Below are 13,689 nucleotides of genomic sequence, written 5' to 3'. Positions count from 1 at the left end.
GAAACAGAATCAAAAGCTTTGCTGAAGTCCAAGTAAATTACAATCAACCTCATGTTCCTCATCCAGATGCTTAGTTACCTGGTCATAGAAGGATACCACATTTGTGAGGCCTGATCTACCCTCGACAAAGTCATGCTGATTACTTCTTAATACCCCACCAGTTGCCAGTTTGTAATTGTTGGTCTCTGTAACAGGGGGCCTACCGGGGCCGATCTCCACGTGGCCTGCCCACTTGTTCTTGGGTAAACTGCCTGCCTTCTCACCTGCCATGCCTTGGTCTTAATTGACTAATTAATAGATGTAATTAGGCGGGAGGCTGCTCACTTTCTGCCCCGCTGCTAGGGGGCGCTATCTGCGGCTCCATTCCTCCCCTACACTGCAGCCCAAGCCTCACTGATGACATCATGATGTTCTCATATGCGCCAGTCCCCCACGATGGGGCCCTGCTGTAGGACCCCCCAACTGCATTCCTCCCTTCAGGCGGACTCTGCCACCATCATACCAGGCCATATATCTCCCTGCCACTGGTTTCCCTTCAGGTGTGGTCCCCTCACTGGGACCTTTGGCTCACACTAGTCGCGGCCCACCTCCAGGCCAGTTGGGACCCCAGACCCCTGGCTCTTGGGCATCCCTCTCAGTGGGCCTCCTTGCCCTTCTGACCCTCCTGGTCCTGGCCCCTGCCTGGGCCAGTCAGGGCAAGCTCTGGCAGGCCTTAATGTATGACCCATACTCTTATCATAGAAGTCGGGTTGGAAGTGACTTATAGATCTTCAAGTCTGACCCCCTGCCTGGGCAGGAGAAAAACTGGGCTCAAATGATCCCTGCTAGGTAGGCATCAAGCCTCCTCTTAAAGACCCCCAGGGTAGGAGCCAGCACCATTTCCCTTGGAAGTTGGTTCCAGATCCTAGCTGCCCTGACCATGAAGTAGTTCTTACGGAACTTATCTAGTAGTTCTTATGCCGGGGTGCCCCTCTCTGGGTCCTCCTCCACAGATGTGGGGAGCTGGGGTTACCTCACACCACAACTGGTGCCTCAGGGTCTCACAGAGGACTCTCACTCCCCCCCCGGGCAGCAGGTCATAGTGCTGCTACTGGTGTAGTATTTGACCCAAACTGTGCCTCCCCGCATTGGAGGACTTACTGGGGTCAGGACTCAGCTCTCTCTTTCTGGCTGAGCCCCCTCTCCCTTCACAGGGCTCCACAGGCCGCCCCCCTCACGCTGGGGGCTCCACACTACTTATAACGCCCCCTTTAGTCGAGGTCTTAGGGCTTCCCTCCACAGGTGGGCTCAGGTGGCCGTAGCCATGCCTGGCCCCAAGTCTCCTCCTCAGGTTCTCAAACCCCCCCCACAGGGCTCAGGCAGCCTTGGCCACACCTGGCCTCCAACTCTCCTCCTCAGGGCTTGCACCCCCATAACTACCTCCGATGTACACAACCCACCCGAAAGCGAGGGCTAGGGGTTAAGGTGCCCCAACCTGCCTTTCACCGGGGTGGTAACTGGCCTGGCATTTCCTGGGGCTCCCACGCCACTGGGAGCCCCACCAGACCACCCACTCCCGGCAGGGTGTAGTTTCCAGTCGTACCCAGGACCAGGAGCCTCCTACCACCCCCTACAGCTCCTCCCTTACCTCCAGATGAAACTCAGCAGCCCTTAGGCCAGGCAATGTTGTTGCCTTCTCTCCAGCAGCCAAACTGCTTTGTTTATATAGGCAGCCCTGAGCTTAAAATGGCTGCCCTCATTAAAGTGGCAGGCACCCATAGTGCCCTGCCACAGTCTCAACAAATTTTTCAAAAAAAATTTCCAGGACCAAAGTCCTGGAAACTGACTTGTTTGTAGTTTACAGGGTCATCCTTCTTCTCTTCCAGTCATCTGGGGCCACTCCCAAGTTCCATAATTCTTTGAACAATTTCACCAGTGGCCCTGCTATAAGATCAGCCAGTTCTTTCAGGGGTCACAGGTGCAGGCCATCTGGCCCAGCAGACTTGAAAACGCTCAAGTGTTCTAAGAGTTCCCTCATCTGTTTGGGACTGATTTCATGTTATCTTCCCCATATTCCCTGGGCCTTTGGACAGGTGAACAACCCCCCCCCCCCGTTTGATATAATGAATACTGATGTGAAGTACGTAGTTAGGAGCTCTGCCTTTTCACAGGGATCAACTGTGGGCTGCCCCTCTGTATTCAGTAGGAGTCCAACAGTGGAGCCCGTTTGTTTGTTTTTTCTTGGCTTTCCGTGTCTCATACCTGCAGACCCCGGTGATACAAGTGTACTCCTCTCTGGTTGCTGAACCATTCTTCCATTGCTTGTAAGTGTCTTTTTTCTTTTTTAATGGTTTCCTATTACTTCTGTTGAACCTCTTGGCTTCTTTCCTGCTTTTTGTCCACACGAGGATGGCCTCTTTTTTTGAGCAGTGAGAATTGCTCTCTTAAGGAAGCACCAGCGTTCCTGAACTCCCAAATCAGCCAGTCACTGGTCACAGAGGGTCTCTTCAACTAACCTCCTAAGTTTGCCAAAGTCTGCCCTTCTGAAGTCTAGGACTTCTGTTCTACTAACTGATTTTCCCAGCCTTTCGGTGGATGGTGAACCCAATCAAGTTGTGATCACTGTTGCCCAGAGTACCTCCAAGCCTCAGGTCGCCTATCATGTCCTACCCTTTGGTCAGCACTAAATCCAGAGTGGCCTTACCCCTAGTAGTCCCTTCCACAACCTGTGTCAGGAACAGATCATCTATAGCTGCAAAGAAGTTGGCTGACCTGCTGGAGCTGGCCAAATGGTCCTCCCAGCAGATCTCAGGGTAGTTGAAGTCACCCATGATAATCGTGTCCTTAGTGCTAGCTGGCTTAGTCAGTTCCCCGGAGAATGCCTGATTGCTCTCCTTTTTCTTGCAAGGGAGGCCTGTAGTAGACTCCCACCATAAGGTCTCCCTCTCCTGATCCCCCTTGTATCTTGACCCAGAGGGTCTCAAGGGACTCTTCCCTGCTATCAAACGTGACCCGTAGGGAGGGGTACCACTCTTTCACATAGAAGGACACACCTCATCCCTTCTTCCGTACCCAATCCTTCCTATAAAGTCTATTGCCATCAAATCCACTGCCCAGTCACACATGTCATCCCCACCATGTCACTGTCAACCCAATGAGATCAAATTCTTCACCTGCTAGAAGGAGTGCCAGTTCCTCCTGTTTATTTCTCATGCTTCTGGCATTCCAATAAAGACACCTGAGTTTTCCCCTCATTGCCTCAGGCTTTCTGTCACGCTGCCAGTGTCTCAGGATGTTAGTACCTATCTGGTTGTCCACTTCATGGATGCTGACTCTTCTGTCATCATGGCTAGAAGATTCTTATATAACAACCTTCCCCCTGCCCTTGGACATGCCTAGTTTTAAAGCCCTCCTCAACAAATTGTGATTCCCGTAGAGAAGAGCTTCTTCCCTTTGGTTGTAAGGTCAGTACTGTCTTTTATATGTAGATCATTATTGTTGAACTTCATACCAAGGTTGAGGAATCCAAAGCCTACATAGTGACACCGTCTTCTAAGCCTTTGCTTGACCTCCTCAATCCAGGTGGGTATCCTTCAGTCTAGAGGGTAGGACTCAAGAATAACCAGCTCTGGTATGAGGAGACGCAGTGAATGCAGGAGGAGATTGCTAGACAGACCTGGAATGCAGCAATTTTGTACCCATCTCCCATTACCTAAAAAGTTATGATGTGGACTGCCAGTGCTTCATGGGACTTCTTACACAGTGCTGCCCCTTGTTCCTAGCCCAACCTGAAATGTACTCCAGGAATCAGGTGAAGGTGGGTCTTGACTGGGGATGCCCTGAATTGGACCTTGCTGCTTATGGAGCACAACAGCCCTATCCTCCAGGATGGAGGAGTTCCTTTGGGAATTCTCTGGTATATCCAATGATCCCCATTGGGCCCAGACAGTGGAAGCCACATAAAAGAATCTTTGTCAGAAGAACAGTACTGCTGCTGCCTAAGTGTACCTCTTCAGCTGCTATACAGCAGACACCCACCATCCACCTCACGGCAAGGGGGAAGAAACTGTTTTATTCTAGGATGGCTGACTTGCTGCGAAGGGCTTTAACCTAGGTATGACAGGGGATGGGTGTGCAGATGAGAATGCAAACCAGGGGATGGATAAGCAGGAAGAACGTAGAGAGGGCTGTCAGGAAGGTGTCAAGAGGCTAGAACAACATCAGAGCAGAGGGGAATTGTGGGGTAGCAACGTGGGACTTAAGTATCTATACACAAATGCTAGGAGTATGGGGAATAAGCAAGAGGAGCTGGTGCTTTTGCTAGCAAATAAGGATTATGATCTTGTTGGACTAACAGACCTGGTGGGATGCCATGCATGACTGGGCATGCCTAGAAGGCTACAGGCTGCACAGAAGGGATTGGGTAGGGAAGAAGGGAGGAGATGTAACTGTATGTAAAAGAGTGGTATGCCTCCTCAGACACCCAGGTTTGTTTGAGAGAAGGGCAATTTGAGACCCTGTGGGTCAAGATACAGGGGGGATGAGAAGAAGGGGTAGGCATCTACTTCAGACCACCACAACAGGAGGAGGAGCTGGATCTGGAATTTTCCAGAGAGCTGATGAAAGCTGCACATTCAAGGGACACGGTTGTCATGGGCAGCTTCAATTACCTTGACATCTGCTGTGGGGAGCACTCAGCCAAATCTGACTGGTCACATCAGTTTTTGACCTGCATGGAAGAACTTTATTTAGTACAGAAGGTGAACGGGCCAACCAGTGGGAAGGCTTTGTTGGAATTGGTTCTAGCAAAAGGGGATGACCTGATGGGAGATCAGAGGATTGAGGGTAATTTGGGAGATAGCGATCATGAGATGATAGAATTCACTATCCTTTGTAGGGCAGGGAAGTCAGCCAGGTGCTTGACTTCAGGAAGGGTGACTTCAATGAGCTTAGGAAAATAGTGGGAGAGACCCTATGGGTAGGGGGACTGGAGGGGAAGGGAGTTCAGGAAAGGAGGTCATTCCTTAAAGAAGCAATCCTCAGAGCACAGAAAACATCCATTTCTGCATGCAGGAAAGATGGAAAGGGGCCAGGAAGCCCTCTTGGCTTACCAGAGAAGTCAAGGAGTGCTTAAAAAAGAAAAAAGAGGCTTACAGACAGTGGAAACAAGGGGTAGTCACCAAAGAGGAATACACAAGTATAGCTCATATTTGTAGGGAGGGATAAGGAAGGCAAGGGCAGCAACCAAGATCAGGTGGGCAACTGAAATCAAGGATAGTATGGGACGGGACAGCTGATAGTCAGGAGAAAACTGAATTCCTTAATGAGTACTTTGCATCAGTGATCCTGCATGGAAATGGTTGAAGAGATGGGGGGTGGCAATTGCCAACCAAAGGTCAGCATCGAACTGGTGAGGGAGCGCTTAGAATGGCTGAATGTCTTCAAGTCAACAGGATTGGGTGGACCACACCCAAGAGTGCTGAAGGAATTGGCTGGAGTCATTGTGGGGCCATTGGCGAAGGTATCTGAAGACTCGTGGTGCTCAGGAGAGGTCCTGGAAGACTGGAAAAGGGCCAATGTGGTGCCAGTCTTTAAGAAGTGGGTGAGGGATGATCTGGGAAACTATAAGCTGGTCAGTTTGACTTCAATACTGGGTAACATTTTGGAAAAAAATTAGCAAGAAGTTCATTTGTGAGAGACTGGCAGAAGCCATGATGCTGAAGGATAGCCAGCATGGTTTAGTTGCGGGCAGGTCGTGTCTGACCAACCTCATCTTTTATGATCAAGTAATGAACCGCTTAGATGTGGAAGATGCGGTTGATGTCATATACCTGGATTTTAAAAAGGCCTTCAATATGGTCTCCCATGACCCTTTTTTTAAAAAAACTGGGGGATTGTGGGCTGGCAAAGTCCAGGGTCAGGTGGGTTGAGTTGAACCCAGAGAATGTTAGTGGATGGGTCTGTATCATCTTGGTGGGAGGGTGGCCAGTGGTGTCCCACAGGGTTTGGTTCTTGGCCCCGTGCTGTTCAACATTTTTATCAACAATTTAGATGAGGATATGGAAAGCACACTGGCCAAGTTTGTGAGCAATACTTAGTTATGGGGAAAAACAGTCACACTAAGGGATAGGATGCGGATCCCAATGGACCTGGACAAGCAGGAAAGGTGTGTGGACCAGAACCAGAGGCAGTTCAATGAAGATAAATGCAGAGTGCTTTGTCTGGGGAGAAGTAATCAGTGACATGAATATAGGTTAGGAGGAGATGTCCTGGCCAGCACAATGGCTGAAAGGGACCTCAGGGTTATGGTTGATCACAAGATGAACATGAACCGCCAGTGCAACGCTGTAGTCAATAAAGGTAATAGCATAATGGGATGTATTAGCCGATGCATCCCAAGCAGGGCTAAGAAGTGAAACTTCCTCTCTACTCGGCACTGGTGATACCCCAGCTGGAGTGCTGTGTCCAATTCTGGGCACTGCACTTCAAAAGATGTGGAGAATCTTGAAAGGGTCCAGAGAAGGGTCACAAAAATGATTAAGGTCCTGGAGGGCAAACCTGATGAGGAAAGACTAAAGGATCTGGGACTGTTCAGCCTGGGGAAGAGAAGACTTAGGGGAAACTTGGTGGCCATCTATAAGTATGTAAGGGGTGAATATTGGAAACTAAAAGAAGAATTGCTCACTAGGTGCCCCAGGGGAGGACAAGGAGCAATGACCATAAACTGTTAGAGAATGGTTTCAGGTTGGAGGTAAGAAAGAATTTCTTTATGATAAGAGTGACCAGAATCTGGAATAGACTTCCCAGGGAGGTGGTACAGTCCCCAACCTTGGAAGTCTTCAAGAGGAAACTGGACAGACACCCTGCTAGGATCATTTGATCTCAGCAGTATTCCTCCCAGAGCTGTGGTGGTGGACTCAATGATCTTTTGAGGTTCCTTTCAGCCCTTAATTTCTATGATTTTATGAAAATGGGTGGCCCAGTTCTACTAATTCCAGTGGGGACTGTGGGAAGAGGCAAAAGATGCATTGGTATGGCTGGAACCATCCTCAGAGTATGATATCTTTTTGGATCTGGCAGTTTAAATTGACTATCATCTTCAGGAGCAGAGGGAGGAAATAAGGTACTCTTGAACCCCTCTCATTCCATGTGCCACTACTGCTACACCCAAACCCAAGCAGATTGATGGGGGGCACCGTTGCCTTCCTCCAGATGAATGGGATTGATGCCAGCAACACAATGTGTGTCTCTATAGTGGGGGCCCCAAGACACTGTTCCAGGAGAAGAGGCAAAGGAAACAAGCCAGCACTGACCTGGGAAGCAGGGCCAGCTTGAGATCACAAATTCTCTTCACCTTCCCAATAAAGGAAACTTGCAGCAAACTTGACCCTTGGAACGCTCAGCTGCATCTGTATGTCCATCTCCAGGTCCCAGGTCAAATCCACCGACTTCTGGTCCTAACCACTCTACTGGATGTTGGAGCAATGGGCAGTTTCATTGATGAGACTGTGGCCCATACTTTCCAAACTCCACTACAGCAGTCCAAGCCAGAGACCATCCAGATCATAGATGGCTTTACCCTTACAACTAGCCCTGTGGAGTGGGAGACCACCTATAGCAGGGGGCCTGTAATCTCTGCTACTTGGAGAGAGAAAGGGCAGCACAGTAGGGCTGTAATTAATGGGAAGCTGGAGCAAAGCAGGCTGCCAGAGAGAAAGCAGCCAGGAGAAAGCCCTGGTAGGGTTTCTTCCAATAATTACTTAAAAGCCAGCTGCCTGGCAACAGGCAAACAGGAAAGAGCTCCAGGAAAGTAGGAAGGACCAGCTCAATGGAGCCAAATGTAGCTGAGGAAAGCAGGCTGTTCATTGTGTGGATGGGCCATACCTGGGGTGGGTCAGCAGCACTTGACTGGAAGGGGTGGAGTCCTAGGAGATACAAGGTCAGTTTCTGAACCAGAGCAGGCACTCTGGCTCCATCTCCTTCTCTAGAAAACACAAGCTGCTAAAAGAAAAACTGTGGTCTTGGAAGCTACCTTGAGGACTGCGAAGGAGCCCTCTGGTGAGGGTTAGGGTTGCAGTATGGTGAGAACCAAGATGGAGTCTGAGATTTGAATTTGGAACTATGGTTGGTGTTTATGTTTAGACCTGGGTTGTGGCTTTGGGGGTAGTTTTGAGGCCATGCAGCAGGTTGCCTAGGATACTCTGTGTTGAGAACTGCTCGGTACAGAGACACAAGGGCTGAGACTAAGGAGCTGAGGTCCAAGGTAGTGGGTCAGTGCTGAGGGTCTCAGCCAGAGGAAAAGGGCCAAAGCTTGAAAGGCTGAAGCCTGAAAAAGGATTTGAGTCCTGAGTGTCCAAGTGTGTTGGGGTGGGAAGCCCCACAGAACTGCAACTGAGTGCCACCTATGAGGCATGGACATGGCTATGGGGGCAGCTGGAGACCCAGTTGTAGGTCCTACGGCACATTATACCAAGTGGGCACATTTAGGGTTTGCAGGATCATGATTGGTATTGAGAAGACTGACAGTCCTGGGAGAAGACAGACAGTCCTGTTAAGTGAGAAATACCCCAGAGAAGCACAGAGAGACAGGACTGAGTCTGGGGGCAAAGAAGCTGGAAGGATTGAGTTCAGGGGCACAGAAGTCCTGAGTACTTGTCCAAGAAGAAAGGCACAAAGGAAGAAGCTGCTCTGGTTTCTAGAGGCAGCCTCCCCAGGTAATCACATTAAGATCAAGGTGTGGCAGGTGAGAGACGGGAGGTGAGGAAGGCCAGAAAGTGCAGCAGGTGAGTCTGACCACCAGGAGATGTCAGATGCTGGGGGTAGACCTACGAACCTGCTACATCACTATTCTGGTAGTGAACATCCACAGGAATCATGGCTGGGATGCCTGCTCTGATGTGCTGTAATTACAGCACATCAGACTCAATTAATTAAGACTGCTGGAGCATGCTACTTAATACACACCAGCAGCCTTGGTGTCTCATGTATTCAGCATCCCCATATTTCAAAATGGTGGTGGGGATACTTTAACTAAAACTCATTGAACAAGATTTAGTGAATGCATCCTTGCCACTATTCTGAAGCGTGGGATAAGGAATGCATGCGATGCTGTAAGCACTTTAATTAGAGTGTTCCCAAGAGCCACTCTAATTAAAGCACCCTAGTTCACCCACGGAGCATGTATAAATGAGACCCTTCAAGTTGGGACTATTTGTTCTCTGCACTGTCCTTCGATTCTCAGGTTCCCTTGGTTCACCTGCCATGACAGATGGAAAACCTGGGAAGTTCACTCTGATTCCAGTTATTTCAGTACTGGAATCTTAGGACTTTTTTCTTCCCTACGATCTAAGCAGGGGTTCTGACCACTGCTGCCCCAAGGAGGTTCAGTGCACCTTACCCAGCTTGCCCCAGAAAGAGCAGCATTATGCTAATGTAGTCAAGAAAAAGAAAATGCAGGTCATACCCCTTCTACACCAGGATTACAGCTACCCTGTCAACCTACAGCCTTGGGCAAAGATCCTGGTGGGCACATTTATACCATGTCAGAGCTAGAACTTGCTGCCCCCCAAGAATACCTGCAGGAAAACTGCCAGGGATTCTAAGGAAGTCCACCTCATCCATTGAAGGCCCTGTCCATTTTTTGAGAAAGATGGGAGTCTCCATCTCTTTGTAGATCACTGGAGTCTGAGCCAGGTCACCAGCTGTAATCAGTATGCTTTTTATCTCATTCCAGAGATGCTCAGTTCACTAAAAACTGCCCACATATTCACCAAACTTGACCTCCGGGGAGCATTACAACCTGGTGTGAATCAGAGCTGCCAATGAATGGAAAACAACCTTCTAGACTTGATACAAGCACTTTGAGTATTTAGTTATGCCCTTCAGGATCACCAGCATCCCAGCCACATTCCATCGCTTCATCAGTGATATACTGCAGGACCTCTTGGAGCAAGTCATTATTGCCTACCTGGATAACATTTTAATCTTCTCAGAAGACCCTAACTGACACTCATTGCATGTCTGGGCAGTATTAGGGAGGCTATGCCAACATGGCCTTTTAGCTAAGCTGGAAAAATGCACCTTTGACCAAACCTCCATTGAGTTTCTTGGTTCCATTTTATCCCCAGAGGGCTTAAAATTGGGCCACAGAAGGTGAAGGATGTATGAAAATGGAAGACACCCTGGAACATTAAGGAGCTCCAGAGATTCTTGGGCCTTGCCAATTTCTACCTGCAGTTCATTGCTAACTTTGCTCAGGTGGTGGTGAATCTCACCACACTGCTATATAAACACTGATCTGCAGAAGCTCAACAAGCCTTTGAATACCCAAATCAGGCCTTCCCTTATGCCCCTGTGTTAGCCTATCCAGGTGCAGCCTTGCTGTTTGTGATAGAGACAGATGCCTACAGCACTGTGTAGCAGGCACCACGATGTGCCTGCTCCTTTAAGGCTGAAGCAGCCCACCCAGGGAGCTCTGGCGGCTAAGCAGAGCTCTAAAGCTGTGCATTGGAGTAATGGAGTAATTGGGCAGCAGGTGACCAGAAAGTGGCAGGGCCCTGTGGATATATAAGCTCAGGTTGGAGATAGCTAGGCATTCTGTCTCTGGCAACTGCCAGAGAAAGGAGCTACTGTGTGGGGGAGTTACCTGAGACCTGGTGCTGCCTGTTTTACTACCCAGGTACAGTAAAACTCCAGGAGCTCCTCAGGTACCCAGGGTTGGAGGCATGCTATATGAAGGTTGGAAGTTTGTCCTCTTAAAGGGGAAGAGCATTATCTTCATTGTTAGTGTTTATGTTATAACCTAGAGGCTTATGCTTGGGTAATTGTTTGCACTGGGGGACTGGGATGAGGCTAGAAGGGGAGGTTTGGAGGCCTCATTAGTGCTTGGAGAAAGGGCACCCAATATGGGCAGTCCAGTGAGAGGCACCAGAGAAAGGGGCATAGAGAGCCCAGTTCCAGAGAAAGAGGCGCAGAGAGCCTGGCGCTAGAGAGGCACCAGCAACAGGGGTGCAGAGAGCCCACTGCCAGAAGGGCATGGTTACAAGAGTCGGAGGACCTGGCATCAGAGGGGTGCATAGAGGAGATGTTAGTAGTATAACACCTGCAAGACATGGGACATGGAAAAAGGGAAGGTTGGAGCTGTGTAGTATGCCCTGGGCATTAGGGCGTTGAAAGGTCAGCCTCCCACCTAGAAACAACTCTTTCATTACATCAAAGGTATTGCAGGTGAGTCAGGTGGGCAGATTGCCCTGGACAGGTGGGCAGGAAGTTGTGGCTAGCCTTGAGATGGCACACGCTGGATTGGTGTGTGCTTCTACAATGGCAGAATGCTGTAGCATGTCTGTATTTCTGGACTGGTTTGTTTTTTGTGCTGTTTTAATCCTGATTATTTGGATAGGGAGTCTGCATGCTGTCGGACTGACCTGCGGAGTGTTGCCATGTGAATACACTCTTTGCCTGCTTGCTTCTGCTCCATATATGCCAACAAAAATGTCATGCGCCCACTATGAGCACATGCCCAGCACTGCTCTCATGAGCACATCTCAGACTAAGCTTGTGAAATCATCAGGGACATGCCATAAATCAACCATATGTCATGTTCTGGGCCTTTGGCATGTGCAGAACAGGAGAAGGTGTGTAAGGAGTGTTCACATCGTTCAAGGGAGTCATGTTGTATAATATAGTGTAAATGCACTTACACAGTGGTGCTCAATCTTCTTGCCCCAGTGGCTGGAAGAGCAGTGCCTGGTTCCTCCATAGGCCTGATCTTGCATCATGGGGGAAAGGGGGCATGGCCTGGTCCCTAATCCAGCTGTGTGTGGCTTGGGAATTTGGCAGAAAGGGAGGGATGGCAGTATTGTCACTACTCCCCTGACAACAAATTTCTGGACCTGTTGGGAGCTCTGTGGGCTGGAAGTCATGGCTACATAGACCAGACTTGGCCTGTGGGCCAGGCATTAAGCACCCTTGCATTTGGATATTTTCAGACAGGGAGATTTCTTACAGGGGTCAGGTGTGTCTGAGTGCTGAGCACCGTTATGCTCCTGTGTATGAAACAATGATTAAACATTTGTTACAGAATCCAGAAAATAATAAACCTTCCAGGCCCAAGGAGTTAGGCAAGTCACTGGTGATACAGATGCCAGGGCTGAAACCCATTTTAAGTTAATGCAGGGTGATTTCCCAGAGATCTGGGGCCAAGGCCCCATGACTCTCTAGTTCTTCTGAGAATTCTTCTGCTTACCAAGGGAGAAACGCTGCCCTTGCACTACTAATGTGTCCCTTCCATCTTTAACATTGGTGTTTCTTTTGCCCAGAATCCATCTGAAGTGAATCTGTGGAACAAGTGAATCTGATTCTGCAAGTACCAGCAGTCAGAATGCAAGTGACATAATTCTCTATTTATAGGGAAGGCATGGGTCCCCAAGCAGAAGCCAATCGATCCTGTTTTGGAAAGCGTCACTCTGGAGCCAGAGCTGGAGGAAGCCCTCGCTAATGCATCTGATGCAGAACTCTGTGATATCGCTGGTAAGATCAAGTGTCATGGGCAGGCAGATCCCATATTTGTCTATCATTGTTCCTCTTCATTGGCTCTTCTTTCAGGTAATGGGTTACTGACTTCAGAAATGTTGCTTTCTGCTTTTTGTATAAGGCTGTCATATCAGGTGAGGGAAGTTTTGGTCATAAAGTCTGCCCTGCACCTATAAAATGGTTTGGTGGGATTTACTTAATGGTTAGAAAGTATAGACTGAAGAGAAATGCTCATCAATCCTTTTTCAAGACGGTCTGATTTTACTAGGAGTGTGACTTGGGGGTGAGGAGAGGAGAATACACTACTTTGCAATGGATACTTTAAGTGAAGTACATAGAAACAATTCTGGGTTTTACCCATTGCAAATTGGGATAACTTTGGAAACCTTACCTGAGGAGAACTGGTGGATAGCAAAGGGAGGTGGGGAGGGGGATACAGCAGGGGCAGGCAGTTACTTTGGGTGGAGGACTACTTAACGAGTTTTGGTGAGCTGTTGAGGGCTGCAAGGGTAGCCCTGCCCCTTGATGGGTGCCACTTCCCTGGTTACCATCTTGCTTCCCCCCCTCCCCCCCAATCATATACTAAAAAATAAAATGTCTATTATAACTTATTTTAATTTTATTTAAAAATATTTTTGTCCTGATGTATGTGTCCTTGCATAATGTATCTAGAGGCAATTGCATAATAGCTCAAAATACAGTCCTAGTCTTGTATATTGTGTGTGGGTGGTAAGAGGGTATATGTGGGGGGATGTGGTTGGAGAGTGGGTGTGTGTAGTGAGGTGTGGGGAGTGTGTGGGTATGGCGGTTGCGTGTAGATGGGTCTGGGGCATGTGGCAGGGGTGGGGACAATGGGAGGCTGTGGGGTTATGGTGGGTGGGATGGGAGAGACAGATGGGGCCAGGCCGCCAGCTCCATCGCGTGCAGCTCTTGTGGACTGCATGTGAGGCTTATGCGATGCATCTAGGCAGACCCCGTGCCCAATCTTCACACTCCTGCCACCCCACCCTGGGTCCCCGTTGGCCCCAGGGTGCCAGCACAGGCTCTGCACTCCTGCCTGTCGCCGCCACTCCCTGCCACTTCCTTACTTTCCCTTCTGCATGTCTGTTTGCCCTTCCTAGGCACCACTTCCCAGCTGCCACCCTCACTTCCCCCCACCGCCTCTTCTCATTCGCCCAC

At 49.3% G+C, this 13,689-nt stretch overlaps 1 protein-coding gene across 5 annotated transcripts in view; it reads left to right on the top strand.

The window, feature by feature from the left end:
• Positions 1-13,689, top strand: part of TMOD1 (tropomodulin 1) — a 63,612-nt gene that overhangs the window by 26,235 nt on the left and 23,688 nt on the right. For all 5 annotated transcript variants that reach the window (XM_019555002.1, XM_019555001.1, XM_019555005.1 and 2 more), the window contains exon 3: positions 12,388-12,507. In XM_019555002.1, the coding sequence (XP_019410547.1) occupies positions 12,388-12,507 (120 nt within the window). The remainder of the gene's footprint in view (positions 1-12,387; positions 12,508-13,689) is intronic.

The sequence above is a fragment of the Crocodylus porosus genome, unplaced genomic scaffold (assembly GCF_001723895.1).
Source record: "Crocodylus porosus isolate Cpor-Errol unplaced genomic scaffold, CroPor_comp1, whole genome shotgun sequence".
In the NCBI taxonomy this organism is placed as follows: domain Eukaryota; kingdom Metazoa; phylum Chordata; order Crocodylia; family Crocodylidae; genus Crocodylus; species Crocodylus porosus.
This window is presented reverse-complemented; position numbering and strand designations above follow the sequence as displayed.